The following is a 15,269-nucleotide window of genomic DNA, read 5'->3' on the forward strand; positions in this document are numbered from 1 at the left end:
AAAAAAAAGAAGAGCAATTTTGCTAGTGTGAGACAGTTGATAAGACACATTTTGTAAGTGTAGGGTGTACTTCTAATGAAGATACATTCGCTAAAAATAAAAATCAACAAAGAATTCTCTCTCTCTCTCTCTCTTTTTTTTTTTTTTTTTTTTTTTTTTGCAACAAGGATACTTAACGTGCTAGTATGAATTTTGTTAGACAAGTTTTTTTTTTTTTTTAATGAAATTCGGTGAATAATTTTCTGAGATACAAAAATAACAGTAAATATGTACAGTAAAACTCCAATTATTCGAACTCTAGTAACCCGGATCATCAATTTTCGGATTGATATATCATAGGCGGAGCTATGGGGGACCTGCGGGACATTGCCCCCTAACATTTTGACAAAAATATTAAGTTATTCATATTAACTCCACACTTGTCTAGGAAGTATTCCACAGGTCCGAGACCAACCAAAAGGTCTACACCCAGCAGACAATTCCTAACTCCGTCCATGTTTTTTTTTTAAATCACGAAATAAAATATTGTATTAAAAAACTTATGCGATCTGTATGTATTGTTGGTTATAGACAGACAGACAGATAGATAGATATAATGACAGCAGAACAATTACTTTTGTTACGCATGTTTAGCCAGTACCTCTAAATGTACTCTGTAAGCACTGTATCGTATTAAGAAAAAGTGTTTCTTCTAGAAGTAGTCTTTTCAATTTACGTATATTAGGCCTATCTTTTTTTATTAAGTAAATAGCATTGTCAGAGGGTACTCCGCGAGGAGATGTTTGTTTTCTCACAGTATACACAACACGAAAATTAAAGTTCGAAATTTTGAATTTGTCCTCATATTCCATTTCCTCATTTTCCTTCTTAAGAACTTTAGTGAAATGAATAAATATTTTAAAAGAAGAAAACATATTTACGTCTTTAGGTTTGTCAAATAAAAAAGTAATTTGATTTCATTTTTATCGTTGTATTCTACGGACAGATTAGTGTTTTGCATCCTGAACGTTATACTAACCCGTTAATCTCGACAGCACTACGGGTAGTCCACCAAGCAAGGATAAATCACCTCTATCAATGAACTTGCTTCCCAACATTTGAGCTTCTATAAATGTAACCGAGAAGTTTCTCATAAGAACCTGTATGTTGTACGAATTCAAACAGGGATCAAACGCCTCTGAAACGGAGCGGAAGAAATGACAGGCCTTTGGAGAGGGTTTCGTGACTATGCGGACAGTGCAGCGGTGGTTTAACAAGTTTAACAACATCTTCAGGTAACAATTGAGGCGAATAGTGGCAGAACGTGTAAGGAACTGGGACTATAATTCAGTGTGAGTGGAGAAACCATTCGGCAGCACCTCCACTACTTGGGAAGCACTACAAGTTGGGTCGATGGGTCCCACATGATTTGACTCCGGGCCAGAAGGTAACGCGAGCAGACACCTGTGTTTCTTTGTTGTCTCGTCTGAGGAAGGAGCCATTTCTGGACAGGGTTGACATGTGATGAGAAGTGGATCCAGAACGAAGCTCCACGTCGTTATTGGTTAGCCTCCCTGAACCGGTTCCAAAACACCCAAAACCAGCACCACCAGATGGAGGTCCTCCTGCGTGTTTGGTGGACTGCTGGCGAATCGATCATCGGGAACTGTTACTAGGTAGCCAGAGCATCAATGTAACCTGTGTACTGTCAGCAGTTGAGCCGTGTTCAAGAAAAACTCAAAACTCTTTAGCCAGCACTTCTGAATCGCAAAGGGATCCTCCTGTTACAGATCAACGCTAAGCCCCACGTGGCTAGGATGACCCGGGACACCATTCTATGCCTTGGATGGGAAACACTATTGCATCCGCCTCACTCCCGGACATTGTACCGTCCGATTATCACCTGTTCCATTCCTTGGACAATCACCTTAGATGACGCCAGTTCAAATCCCTAGTAGAGGTGCAGAATGCACTTGATACCTTTTTCGCTTCACGGCCCACCAAGTTCTACCGCGATGGAATCCATGGCCTTTCAGAACGTTGGAAGAAGGTCATTGATGCTGATGGGGATTATTTTTGATCTGTACGTTTTAGGTGACATATCGGTGTTCGAAGATGATTGGTGAAAAAGCGATAGAACTTTCTTGGTAACCTTTATGAATCTTGGTCAAAACTGATGGTGTCCTATGAAGTGAGTCCTTCAGATTTAGTTCCTGCCAGACGGACAACATAACAGATAGAGAAATTTATATAAAACAGTTTTATAAACAGAACTCCTTTACCGTCTCCTTTAGCCTAGCCAGCATAAGCGTGAGACATAAAACTCACATATTTCACTTCATTTTAAACTCCTTTACAAAACGGTTTTAGAGAAATTTTTCTTTCACGACATATTATCTTTTTGATTACTGCTCAAATTAGCTCAAGGTACAAGATCTGATTAAAAATACGATGAATGTTTTTTTTTGGGGGGGGGGCAGAACTGCTGTCGCTACAACCATTTAAAGTATTCTGTCCGATAGCCTGATCCGTTGAGACAGGCAGTGTCAAGTTGATACACGTTTTGACTTGTCAGTCAGCGTCTAAAGCCGCTACAGAGAGGTTGTGTTTGCCGTATCTGTCGCGCATGGCGCATCATGGATTTCGAGCAACGCGTGAACAAGTTCTGTTTCAAGTTGCAAAAAAAGTGCAAAACAAACTCATGAAATATTGAAATTGATGTATGGCAATAATACTGTAATAATACTGTAATACTGAAAACTGTTTACAAGTGGTGTGGGCGATTTAAAAGCGGAAATGAGTCGGTAGAAGACGAGGAACGTTCGAGACGTTCATTAACCTCAAGAGGAGAAGAAAACTTGCAAAACGTGGCAAAAATTGTTCGTTCAAACAGGCGAATAATTACACGAGAGCTTACGGAAGAACTTAGTAGTTCGTACGCGTCCGTGCAAATCATTTTAACCGATACTTTGCAAATGAAACGAGTGAGTGCAAAATTTGTTCCCACACCTCGCTTTTGATTCGCGAGTATTTGGCGGAAAAAACTTGTTCCTGTCTGTCGACATCTGCCTTACTCACCAGATTAAGCATCATGCGACTTCTTGCTCTTCCCAACAATTAAGACTCCGCGCTTAAAGGAAAATGGTTTGACATCATTCCTCACATTGAGAGAGCCACTACTGATAAGCTCAATGCCCTTACAAAAGAAGCCTTCCAGAAATGCTTCCAGTTGGGAATTCAAAGTTGGGACAAGTGCATTGCTAGCTAAAGACAGTGGATTTTGAAGGAGATTAAATTAAATTCCATGTAAGCTTATTACTTTGCTTTTATATTGTCTAAAACTCTTTAGTTCGAATAATTAGAGTTTCACTGTATATATTAAGGAAAAGTGATTTTAAAAATGCTGTAAATACTTACGGGGTTTTGACTTGCGGTTCCGTCTTAAGCTCATCATTGTTTGTTCCTGGCAGAACATTTCCGCATTCAGATACAGACGGCTCTCCTTCTTCTGTTTTATTAGCTACAAACGACTCTCCTTCTTCTGTTTTATTAGCTACAAACGACTCTTCTTCTGTTTTATTAGGTACAAACGACTCTTCTTCTGTTTTATTAGCTACAAACGACTCTTCTTCTTCTGTTTTATTAGCTACAGACGGCTCTCCTTCTTCTGTTTTATCAATCACTTCTACTTCAGCGTCGGAAAGAATGAGTATTCCGCTAGCGTTTTTGTTGTCTTCTGTTGTCGGATTGCAGCCAGAATCCACTTCTATAACTCCCGTTTCAGCTGAGTCATCGTTGTTGTTTGGATCCACCAGAATGCAATCGTAGAAGATCTCCTCATTTGCAACGTATTCAATCTGAAAATAAAAATAACCATCTGAGACATTTGTTCTTCGCAAGGAAAAAATACCTTCGTGAGTTATATTATTTGCGAAAATTTTCAACCCTTTCCCATCGCAGCCCATGTATTTATTTATCAAAATCTTCTATTAGGCAGGAAAAGAAATGAATTCTATGCAAATTCGTAGTAATTTTGTAGAAGACTAGCCTATGACTAGTTGGGGGCTCCGCCCCCAGACCCCCACATTTGCTCGGCCTATGGCCTCGCACCTCTACCGAATTGCGAGTTTCTACTCTTATTTCAACTTTTCTAAAAGATAAGATTTTGTATCCCACGAAAATGCCCATTTAAGTAACATGGAAATTTCTTCATCCCCCCCTTTTAGACCTTTTAAAAAACTAAATATATACAATTTTGGCAATTTTCATGCGTGTTAGTCCCAGATGGCTACAATCATAGTAGTACTGGCAGCACCTGATCTCACTTTGGACTTTGCCCCCGACCTGTATGACGTCATAGGTCAAAGTTCAATGACCTTGGCCCGGGGTCAATGACCTGGGGGTACCTAGGACCACCCCCTCTAAATTTTGGCATGGATACCTTGGCTCACCCTCTAAATTTTGGCAGGGGTACATAGGAACACCCCCCTTAAATTTTGGAAATTGCCAAATCTAAAAATTGGGTATGGTAGCCTAGGACCATAGTATGTACCTCTAGTAGTATTGGGGGTCTATGTCGTTCCTTTTCATGGGTAAAAAATTGCCAAAAAGTCAAATTTCGGAGGTTTTTGACCTAATTTATCCCCTTTGATGAGGGTTATTACCTTATATAGTTATATGGGCGTATACAGGGGTCCATTAGCTTTCATAGGACATGGGTATATTAATGCACCTCTTTAAATTTTTGGGAGGGGTACCTTGGCACACCCCTTAAATTTTGGAAATTGTCCAATTTAGACATTTGGTATAATAGTATAGAACCCTAGTATGTATCACTATAAATTTGGGTGGTCCACCTCGTTCCCTTTCATGGGTACAAAATTGCCAAATTTTAGTACAACCACGTGTTTGGTTTTTGGTTAATTTTATTCCCTTGGATGAGGTCCTATTACCTTATAGAATAGAATAGAATATTTATTGTCATTAAACAACATTTGTTGCAATAGACATTGTCAGCATATAAATAAATATATACAAAGAAAGAAAAGAAAAAAGTTACAATTTACACTTGTCTTCAAATTCGTTGATACTATAAATAGAATTAATTACAAAAAAAGATTTACAATATTTTTTGAAATCATTATCACACATCATTCGTACATGCACTGGCAATGTATTATATAGTTTCATTCCTGTATATTTATAACTTCTTTGTGTTATACTTAGCCTAATATACGACGTATTTAAGTCATCTTTATGTCTAGTATTATATGAATGGATATTATTACGATAATCTAAACTGCTCTCATTTTCTTTAACGTAATAAGACAACTATAAATATATAGAGAGGGAACTGTCATAATTTGTAAATCCGTAAAATATTGTCTACACCATACACTATCAGTTAAACCTTTTATTGCTCTTATGGCTTTTTTCTGCCATTTAAAGACAGTCTGGGCACCTGGCGAATTTCCGCACAATATTATGCCATACTGTAGATGAGAATGAAAAAAGGCATAGTATGCTGCTAGAAACATTGTTTCTGTAACTGTTGTTTTCAGTTTACGTAATAAAAATAGCACTCTAGATAATTTCCTACATAAATTTTCAGTATGTTCACTCCAGTTTAATTTCGGATCTAGATGGATTCCCAGTAGTTTTACGGAATGGTGCATATCTACCTCAGCCATATGATTACTAAGAGAAAAATATGTAGTCTCTATTTTAGATTCATTTATATAAAGTTTATTATGCTTTAACCATATAGATGATATTTCAAGCATTTCATTGCTTTTAGTTTTAACACGTACTAAATTCTTACCCGTATTTAGAAGAGTTGTGTCGTCAGCATATAATACAGATTTACAAGGTAGGAAACTCGGGAAATCATTTATATAGATAAGAAAAAGTAATGGTCCTAACACACTACCCTGAGGTACCCCTGCTGTTACATCCAAAAATGTTGATCTTTCGTTAACAATACGGACAAATTGACGAAGATCTAAGATAGGACTTAATCAATGACAACTCAGTTCCCCGAATACCATAATAATATAATTTTTCAACCAATATTTGATGTGACACCGTATCGAATGCTTTACTTAGATCTATCAATGTTGCACACGTATTTAAATTATTTTCGAAGCTATCTAATATGTGTGATACTACGTTTTCTACGGCCTTAATCGTGGAAAGGCCAGATCTGAATCCAAATTGCGAACTGTGGAATATTTTATTTTGTTCAAAGTACATTGATAATTGACTTTTGATGCATTGTTCAAAAACTTTTGAAATAATTGGGACTAATGATATAGGACGGTAGTTGTTACGATCACTTTTATGATTTTTCTTATGTATAGTCACTGTAACTGTCATTTTAAGGCAGTCAGGAAAGATTCCATCTAAAAGTATCCAATTGAATAAGTAAACAAAAGGATCAATTATAACATCAATTATTTTTCGAAACAAATTATTAGAAAACCCATAAAGATCTTCACTGTTTGAAGATTTTAAATGTTAACAATTTGTAAAACAGTCCTGGTATTTATTCTAGTCCACTGAAAATTCGAGTTAACGTTATTTAGGTTTTGCTGCGCTAATAAACTACTAAAATTATAGATTTGATTTTCAGAAGAAAAGTCTTCACTTTTTGACTTATCAATTAATTTCCTTATGTTATTTACAAAATGTTCATTGAATTCATTGGCGGATATTGGTATGGGGTCTTTAATACTGCATTTTCCGATTTCCTTATTGATTATATACCAAGCCGCTGCACACTTGTTTTTTGAATTATTTATCCAATTTTCGTTTGCAGTAATTTTTGCTGCTTTAATCTCTTTTCTGTATACCATTTTAGCAATTTTAAATCTCTCTTTCTCTCTAGCTAACCCTGTTATATTAGCAATATTATACAATGTGATTAGTTATATAGTTATATGGGTGTATACAGGTGTTCATTTCCTATCGTAAGACATAGGTACATTTGTGCCCCCCTTTAAAAATTTGGTAGGGGTACCTTGGCCCACCCCTTAAATTTTGGAAATAGCCCATTTTATACATTTGGTATAATAGTATAGAACCCTAATATACATCACTATAAATTTGGGTGGTCCACCTCGATTCCTTTTAGGGGTACAAAATTGTTAAATTTTAGTACAACCACGTGTTTGGTTTTGGCCCAATTTATTCCCTTTGATGAGGTCCTATTACCTTATACGGTTATATGATCATGTATAGGGGTCCATTCCCTATCATAAACCATAGGTATTGATGCACCCCTTTAAATTTTTGGGAGGTGTACCATCGTCAATCCCTTAAATTTTGGAAATTTTCCAACTTAAGCATTCGGTATTATAGTGCATGACCATAACATGTATCGTGATAAATTTGGGTGGTCCACCTTGTTCCCTTTCATGGGTAAAATAATTGCCAAAATATAAACATAAGTAATATGTTGTACCACGTGTTTGGTTTTTGGCCCAATTTATCCCGTTTGATGCGGTCTTATTACCTTATATGGTTATATGGTCATGTATATAGGTTCATTTCCTATCATAAAACATGGGTACATTGATGCACCCTTTAAAATTTGGAAGGGGTATCTTAGAGGTCTACTTTATCCACTCAGTTTTAGAAATTGTTTAATATAAGCATTTGGTATCATAGTACAGGTCTTCAATATGTACTACTATAAATTTGGATGGTCCACATCGTTCCCTTTCATGGGTAAATAACTACCAAAAATCAAATTTCGGAGGTTATTGACCCCCTTTGATAAGGATTTAGCACGTTATATGGGTATGTACAGAGGTTTATTACCTTTATATGTTTATGTTCCCTTTTAAATTTGGGATTTATCAAATAACAAAATTCGGTAAACGTTTTCTAGGACCCATTGTAAATGTTGGTGTTCCTCTTATGGCCAAATATTCAGATTTTAAAGTTTATTGACCTATTTTATTTTTAATACGGCTATATAATTAAATGAGTACAGGATTTATTACTTTTCCGTAAGTCACAGGTGTATTCATGTACCAATCTTAAATTTTGGGAGGGGTACACTTCTTATTCTTAAATTAATAATTGGTAATTGTTCTTAGAATTGGGTGGTATCTTTTTCTTTGGGTAAATGAGTGTGGTCACGTGATCTGTTATTGACCTATGATGGGATTAGGTGTCTAGGACATTGGTACATTTAAACTTTGTAGGATAATTTGAGAATTGTCAAAATGAAATTACGTCATTGGTTTTGATTATTTCCGCCTATGGGTCAAATATAAACGTAAGCAATACGATGTACCATGTGATTGACCTTGATGAGGTAGTGTACAGGGATTCATTTCCTTTTCGAAATTCGTGGAAGTTATCAAATAACACGTTTCTAGACAACAGTTTGTTCTGCTAAGATAAACAATTGACCTAATTGAGACCTAACTACAACATGTAGTTATATGATTAATTCTAAAACTTAGGTATATCGAGAGAGATACGTAGGACCATTCTTTAAAATTGGGAATTGTGATAAAATTTTATTATAAGGCGTGAAATTTGAAACAATACTTTGAACTTTAGTTAAGCTCATAGTCTAAGATCATTGGTGGTGGTTGAATTAACCTTGAGTTTTCAGAAATCTGATAGATACCTTATTGAATCTTATTACTTATAGACGAAAGGCAATACATGCTACAACACTTTCAAATTTAATCACAAGGTGATGTAATCTGACATTGGCAAAGTAATTGTTGATGCAATTTGATTGCCTGATCACTATCTTTCATACAATCTGATTGGTTGATCACTATCTTTCGTGCAATGTGATTGGCTGATGATTTTCAAATCTTTGCTGTCAGTTTTAAGTTTTGTTTAACATTTAAAAGCTTGGTTTGAACACTTTTGCTCAACATTTTGTACTCACTGATAAATATGATCAAAACCGTTTATTTGTTAATCGAATAGTTAAAACCGGGTAATGTTTGACGGTTAACCGTGAAACGTGAAATTATTTTAGTTAAAATTTTTGGTTTGAAAATTTTTTCGTTTGAAATTCTTTGTTTAAATTTTTTTGTTTCAAATTTTTGTTTGTTTTTGTTTGAGAATTTTGTTTGAATTCTTTTGTTTCAAAATTTTGTTTGAAATTTTTGAAAATTTTTTCAAATTTTTTTGTTTTAAAATTTTTGTTTAAAAATTTTTGTTTGAAATTTGTTTGTAAAATTTTTTTCAAATTTTTTGATTGAAATTTTTTCGTTTCAAAACAAAATTTTTTTGCTTGAAATTTTACTTTTAAAAAATCTGTTCGAATTTTTTTGTTTAAAAATTTTTCTTTGGAATATTTTGGTTTGAAATTTTTAAGTTTGTGTACTCATTAGTAAAGAACCGGAACTTTAAAACAAAAACCACTGGCAACATTATTTATCACGGTGCAATAGTACACGTCAGAACATGGGGTTGTACTTGAAATAAAAAAGACAATTCATTGAAATGGATCATTTTATTACACTGCACTGGTTAATCACATACATCCATACCAGATATAGGATCTGGATATTGTCGATACAATGTATTTTGAACTTCTTACACTTGTTTGTATTTAGCACAATTTTAATTCCAATTGAAGTCTTTTAAGGTCTATTGTAATGTCAATAGGTGGAAACTCAATGTCTATTTGATCACAAATATACTGTTTATCAATACAGGTGTGCACCCACGAACGATGTTGACAACCATCACAACATCTAGATACATGTTCTACAATATGCATGACATTTCTCAAAATAGTACTTTTTCAGGAATATACTTGTTTTGTTGCAGACTTCCACTGCATGTTTAACACACTGGAATACGTTGATGAATTTGTTCCCTTCCGTTTGCGTTAGATACACCATGTTGCGAGGGATATGCAATGTTCTCTTTTTACGTAACAGCACCATCTTCTTCTCGAGGACTGTACGTAGCGCCACTTCATGATTTGAGCCTAATGATTTGACTATGGTCACATTTAGCTCATCATGAAAATAATCATTCATTTGGTCGATTCGTGAACATAATATTTTCCATTCTTCACAGGTCAGTTGTACACCAAACTGTTCTGCTTTGCCCAATCGAATCAGGTTCAAATGTTGTAGCACTAATACCAATCATCACATGTTTTGTTTGGAATATATTTATTGGATAATAGTTGCGAAGAGGATTTCTTTATCGTTAGAAGTACACACTTTCCTCCTGAAACGCACTTGATCGAATGATTTCATGGGCTGACACGGAATTTGCTGATTTCATAGAGCTATGGCTGACGTCATTGGAAAGGAATGTGCTGACGTTTGAATTTATGATTTCATCACAATTGCTGACGAAACCAAATTCACTGATTCGGCTGTGTACTAAATTCAAATTGATGACTTCGACCCAAGAATCCTTTGTAACATAAAGATACAGATCCAGTATTTAAGAAACGTAACAGTTATTGCTTTGATGCTTCCATGGGTAAATATCTTGCTGTTAAAATTATATTCTTATCATCTTCAAGCTTAACTACGATTCTTAACCCAAACTTTGTAGGGATCATTTGGCTAGCTAAGATTCAATAAGGTACATTCTTTTGTAAATCAGTAAATGATATCATCCCATCACGTAGGTTTAGAAACTGCAGACTAGTAGCCATGATGACGTTATCATGAATACTATCTCGAATGATGATGCAAAACTGATGACGTTGCATTATCATGTTCTGACGTGTATTATTGCACCATGTTGCCAGAGGTTTTTGTTCTAAACAGTTCCGGTCTTTACTAATGAGTACACAAACTTAAAAATTTGAAACCAAAATTTTCGAAACAAAAATTTCAAACAAAAATTTGGAAACAAAAATGTTCAAAATTTTTAAACAAAAAATCAAACAATTTTTTAAAACTTAAATTTCAAAGAAAAGATTTTTCAGTTTTGAAACGAAAAAATTTCAAAACAAAATTTTGAAACAAAAATTTCAAACAAAAATTTTCAAACAAAAAATTCAAACAAAAATTTTGAAACCAAAAATTTTGAAACCAAAAATTTTGAAAAAGTTTACAAACAAAAATTTCAAACAAAATTTTGAAACAAAAAAATTCAAACAAAAATTTGAAACAAAAATTTTCAAACAAAAAGTTTCAACTAAAATAATTTCATGTTTCACGGTTAACCGTTAAACATTATCCGGTTTTAACTATTCGATTAACAAATAAACGGTTTTGATCATATTTATCAGTGAGTACAAAATGTTGAACAAAAGTGTTCAAACCAAGATTTTTAAATGTTAAACAAAACAAAACTGAATGCAGCAAAGATTTGAAAATCATCAGATAATCACATTGCACGAAAGATAGTGATCAACCAATCAGATTGTATGAAAGATAGTGATCAGGCAATCAAATTGCACCAACAATAACTTTGCCAATGTCAGATTACATCACCTTGTGATTAAATTTGAAAGTGTTGTAGCATGTATTGCCTTTCGTCTATAAGTCATAAGATTCAATAAGGTATCTATCAGATTTCTGAAAACTCAAGGTTAATTCAACCACCACCAATGATCTTAGACTATGAGCTTAACTAAAGTTCAAAGTACTGTTTCAAATTTCGCGGCTCATAATAAAATTTTGTTTATCACAATTCCCAATTTTAAAGAATGGTCCTACGTATCTCTCTCGATATACCTAAGTCTTAGAATTAATCATATAATTACATGTTGTAGTTAGGTCTCAAATAGGTCAATTGTTTATCTTAGCAGAACAAACTATTGTCTAGAAACGTGTTATTTGATAACTTCCACGAATTTCGAAAAGGAAATGAATCCCTGTACACTACCTCATCAAGGTCAATCACATGGTACATCGTATTGCTTACGTTTATATTTGGCCCATAGGCGGAAATAATCAAAACCAATGACGTAATTTCATTTTGACAATTCTCAAATTATCCTACAAAGTTTAAATGTACCAATGTCCTAGACACCTAATCCCATCACAGGTCAATAACAGATCACGTGACCATACTCATATTTGACTATCATTTACCCAAAGAAAGAGATACCACCCAATTCTAAAAACCATTACCAATTATTAATTTAAGAATAAGAAGTGTACCCCTCCCAAAATTTAAGATTGGTACATAAATACACCTGTGACGTACGGAAAAGTAATAAATCCTGTACTCATTTAATTATATAGCCGTATTAAAAATAAAATAGGTCAATAAACTTTAAAATCTGAACATTTGGCCATAAGAGGAACACCAACATTTACAATGGATCCTAGAAAACGTTTACCGAATTTTGTTATTTGATAAATCCCAAATTTAAAAGGAAACATAAACATATAAAGGTAATAAACCTCTGTACATACCCATATAACGTGCTAAATCCTTATCAAAGGGGGTCAATAACCTCCGAAATTTGATTTTTGGTATCCAGCCCCCACTAAGTGAACTTTGTGGTGGACAAACACCGTGTGAGTGGGTTTTTTGGGGTTCTCCCGTTTCCTCCCACGTTCTTCATTCCACCATTTCATTCATTATTCATCATCACCGTCTCCTTTAGCCTAACCGGCATAATTGTGGGACGTAAAACTCAAAGATTTCATTTCCTTTTTGATTTTTCGTAGTTATTTACCCATGAAAGGGAACGATGTGGACCATCCAAATTTATAGAGGTACATACTGAAGACCTGTACTATGATACCAAATGCTTATATTAAACAATTTCTAAAACTGAGTGGATAAAGTGGACCTCTAAGATACTCCTCCAAAATTTTAAAGGTGCATCAATGTTCCTATGGTTTATGATAGGGAATGAGCCTATATGCATGACCATATAACCATATAAGGTAATAAGACCGCATCAAACGGGATAAATTGGGCCAAAAACCAAACACGTGGTACAACATATTGCTTATGTTTATATTTTGGCAATTTTTTTACCAATGAAAGGGAACAAGGTGGACCACCCAAATTTATCACGATACATGTTGAGGTCATGCACTATAATACCGAATGCTTAAGTTGGAAAATTTCCAAAATTTAAGGGATTGACCATGGTACCCCTCCCAAAAATTTAAAGGGGTGCATCAATGTACCTATGGTTTATGATAGGGAATGGAGTCCTATGCATGATCATATAACCATATGAGATAATAGGACCTCATCAAAGGGAATAAATTGGGCCAAAACCAAGCACGTGGTTGCACTAAAATTTGGCAATTTTGTACCCCTAAAAGGAAACGAGGTGGACCACCCAAATTTATAGTGATCTATATTAGGGTCCTATACTATAATACCAAATATATAAAATGAGCAATTTCCAAAATTTAAGGGGTGGGCCAACGTACCCCTCGCAAAAATTTAAAGGGGTGCACAAATGTAGCTATGTCTTATAATAGGGAATTGGCCCCTTATACATGACCATATAACCATATGAGATAATAGGACCTCATCAAAGGGGATAAATTGGGCCAAAACCAAGCACGTGGTTGCACTAAAATTTGGCAATTTTGTACCCCTAAAAGGAAACGAGGTGGACCACCCAAATTTATAGTGATCTATATTAGGGTCCTATACTATAATACCAAATATATAAAATGAGCAATTTCCAAAATTTAAGGGGTGGGCCAACGTACCCCTCGCAAAAATTTAAGGGGGTGCACAAATGTAGCTATGTCTTATAATAGGGAATTGGCCCCCTATACATGACCATATAACCATATAAGGTAATAGGACATCATCCAAGGAAATAAATTAGGTAAAAAACCAAACACGTGGTACAACGTATTGCTTACGTTTATATTTTGGCAATTTTGTACGCCTAAAAGGGAACGAGGTAGATCACCCAAATTTATAGTGATACATACTAGGGTTCTATACTATTATACCAAATGTCTAGATTGGACAATTTCCAAAATTTAAGGGGTGGACCAAGGTACCCCGCCCAAAAATTTAAAGAGGTGCATTAATATACCCATGTCTTATGAAAGCTAATGGACCCTTGTATACGACCATATAACTACATAAGGTAATAACACCTCATCAATGGGGATAAATTAGGTCAAACACCTCCGAAATTTGACTTTTTGGCAATTTTTTACCCATAAAGGGAACGACATAGACCCCCAATACTACTAGAGGTACATACTATGGTCTTAGGCTACAATACCCAATTTTTAGATTTGGCAATTTCCAAAATTTAAGGGGGTTTCCTATGTACCCCTGCCAAAATTTAGAGGGTGTGGTCCTAGGTACCCCTAGGTCATTGACCTTTGACCTATGACGTCATAAAGATCGTTGTCAAAGTCCAAAGTGAGATCAGGTGCTGCCATTACTACTATCATGCCAAATTTCATCATTCTAATCCTGCGGACGTGCCTGAACATTTTGGGGTGTAGAAGATGTCCCATATAAATAACATGGAAAACAGTTTTCAGTACCTCATAAAACTACTCTAAATTTGGAATAGTTTGGAGGTTATGTATTTGAGTAATGCTAACGAAAACGTACAAAAATTTCAAGTTTTTTCCGATTCCAAGTACCAAAAACATGCGATTATAGGTGCAAGAAAAGGGTTGTTTAAATAACATGAAGAGTTTCTTCATCCCCACTTCAGACCCCTTAAAAATTAAAAATATGCAGTTTTGTCAATTTTCCTGTGAATGGAATCGGCGGCAATGTAATCAAATGGTAGCTTGCACACGCTTTCCGACCCGGCAAAAAAGCCGGTGGAACTCCCGAGACCGGTAAATGCAGTCGGCCTAGCCGTCGACAATGTCGGTGTCAACTCCGGCTCCGGTTTTGTCGGTGGCAATGCTTTCTTATGCGTGGAAGCACACGCAGCCGGTAATGCCGGAGCCGGCTTGCTGATAGCTTTCTTCAATCTAGCTACAGTGAGTGAGTGGCAAGGCGTTGTGTATTCTTGTTTCTTTTCCTATATTTGGATTTTTTGTTTACTTCAGTTTTTTCTATTTCCTTTTTTCACATTATAATATATAATGAAGAATGAAATAATCAAAATGGCTGTGAGGTACAACAAATATAGCGGCTTGCTATTTATATAAATTCTCACTAAGGGAAATTTGGATCTTGTTTGAATTACCCAACTACGACAACGCGTAAAGCGAGTTTCACAGATGTATGTATGCATATTAATTTGTTATCTTCTACAGCCGAAACTTATTTAAACGATTTAAACAAAGGGATCGTTGGATTCGTTTTGATAGAGAATGTGTTTTAGCATACATGAAGTCATAATTTTAAAAAAATGAACAAAATGG

At 35.1% G+C, this 15,269-nt stretch overlaps 1 protein-coding gene across 3 annotated transcripts in view; it reads right to left on the minus strand.

Annotated features, from left to right (window-relative positions):
* The window catches only part of LOC145684924 (uncharacterized), a 204,000-nt gene that overhangs the window by 25,622 nt on the left and 163,109 nt on the right, over positions 1-15,269 (minus strand). For all 3 annotated transcript variants that reach the window (XM_081757278.1, XM_081757277.1, XM_081757276.1), the window contains exon 3: positions 3,397-3,836. In XM_081757278.1, coding sequence (XP_081613404.1) covers positions 3,397-3,836 — 440 coding nt within the window. The remainder of the gene's footprint in view (positions 1-3,396; positions 3,837-15,269) is intronic.

This window comes from Thermobia domestica, chromosome 5 (assembly GCF_964235325.1).
Source record: "Thermobia domestica chromosome 5, izTheDome1.hap1.1, whole genome shotgun sequence".
Classification (NCBI taxonomy): domain Eukaryota; kingdom Metazoa; phylum Arthropoda; class Insecta; order Zygentoma; family Lepismatidae; genus Thermobia; species Thermobia domestica.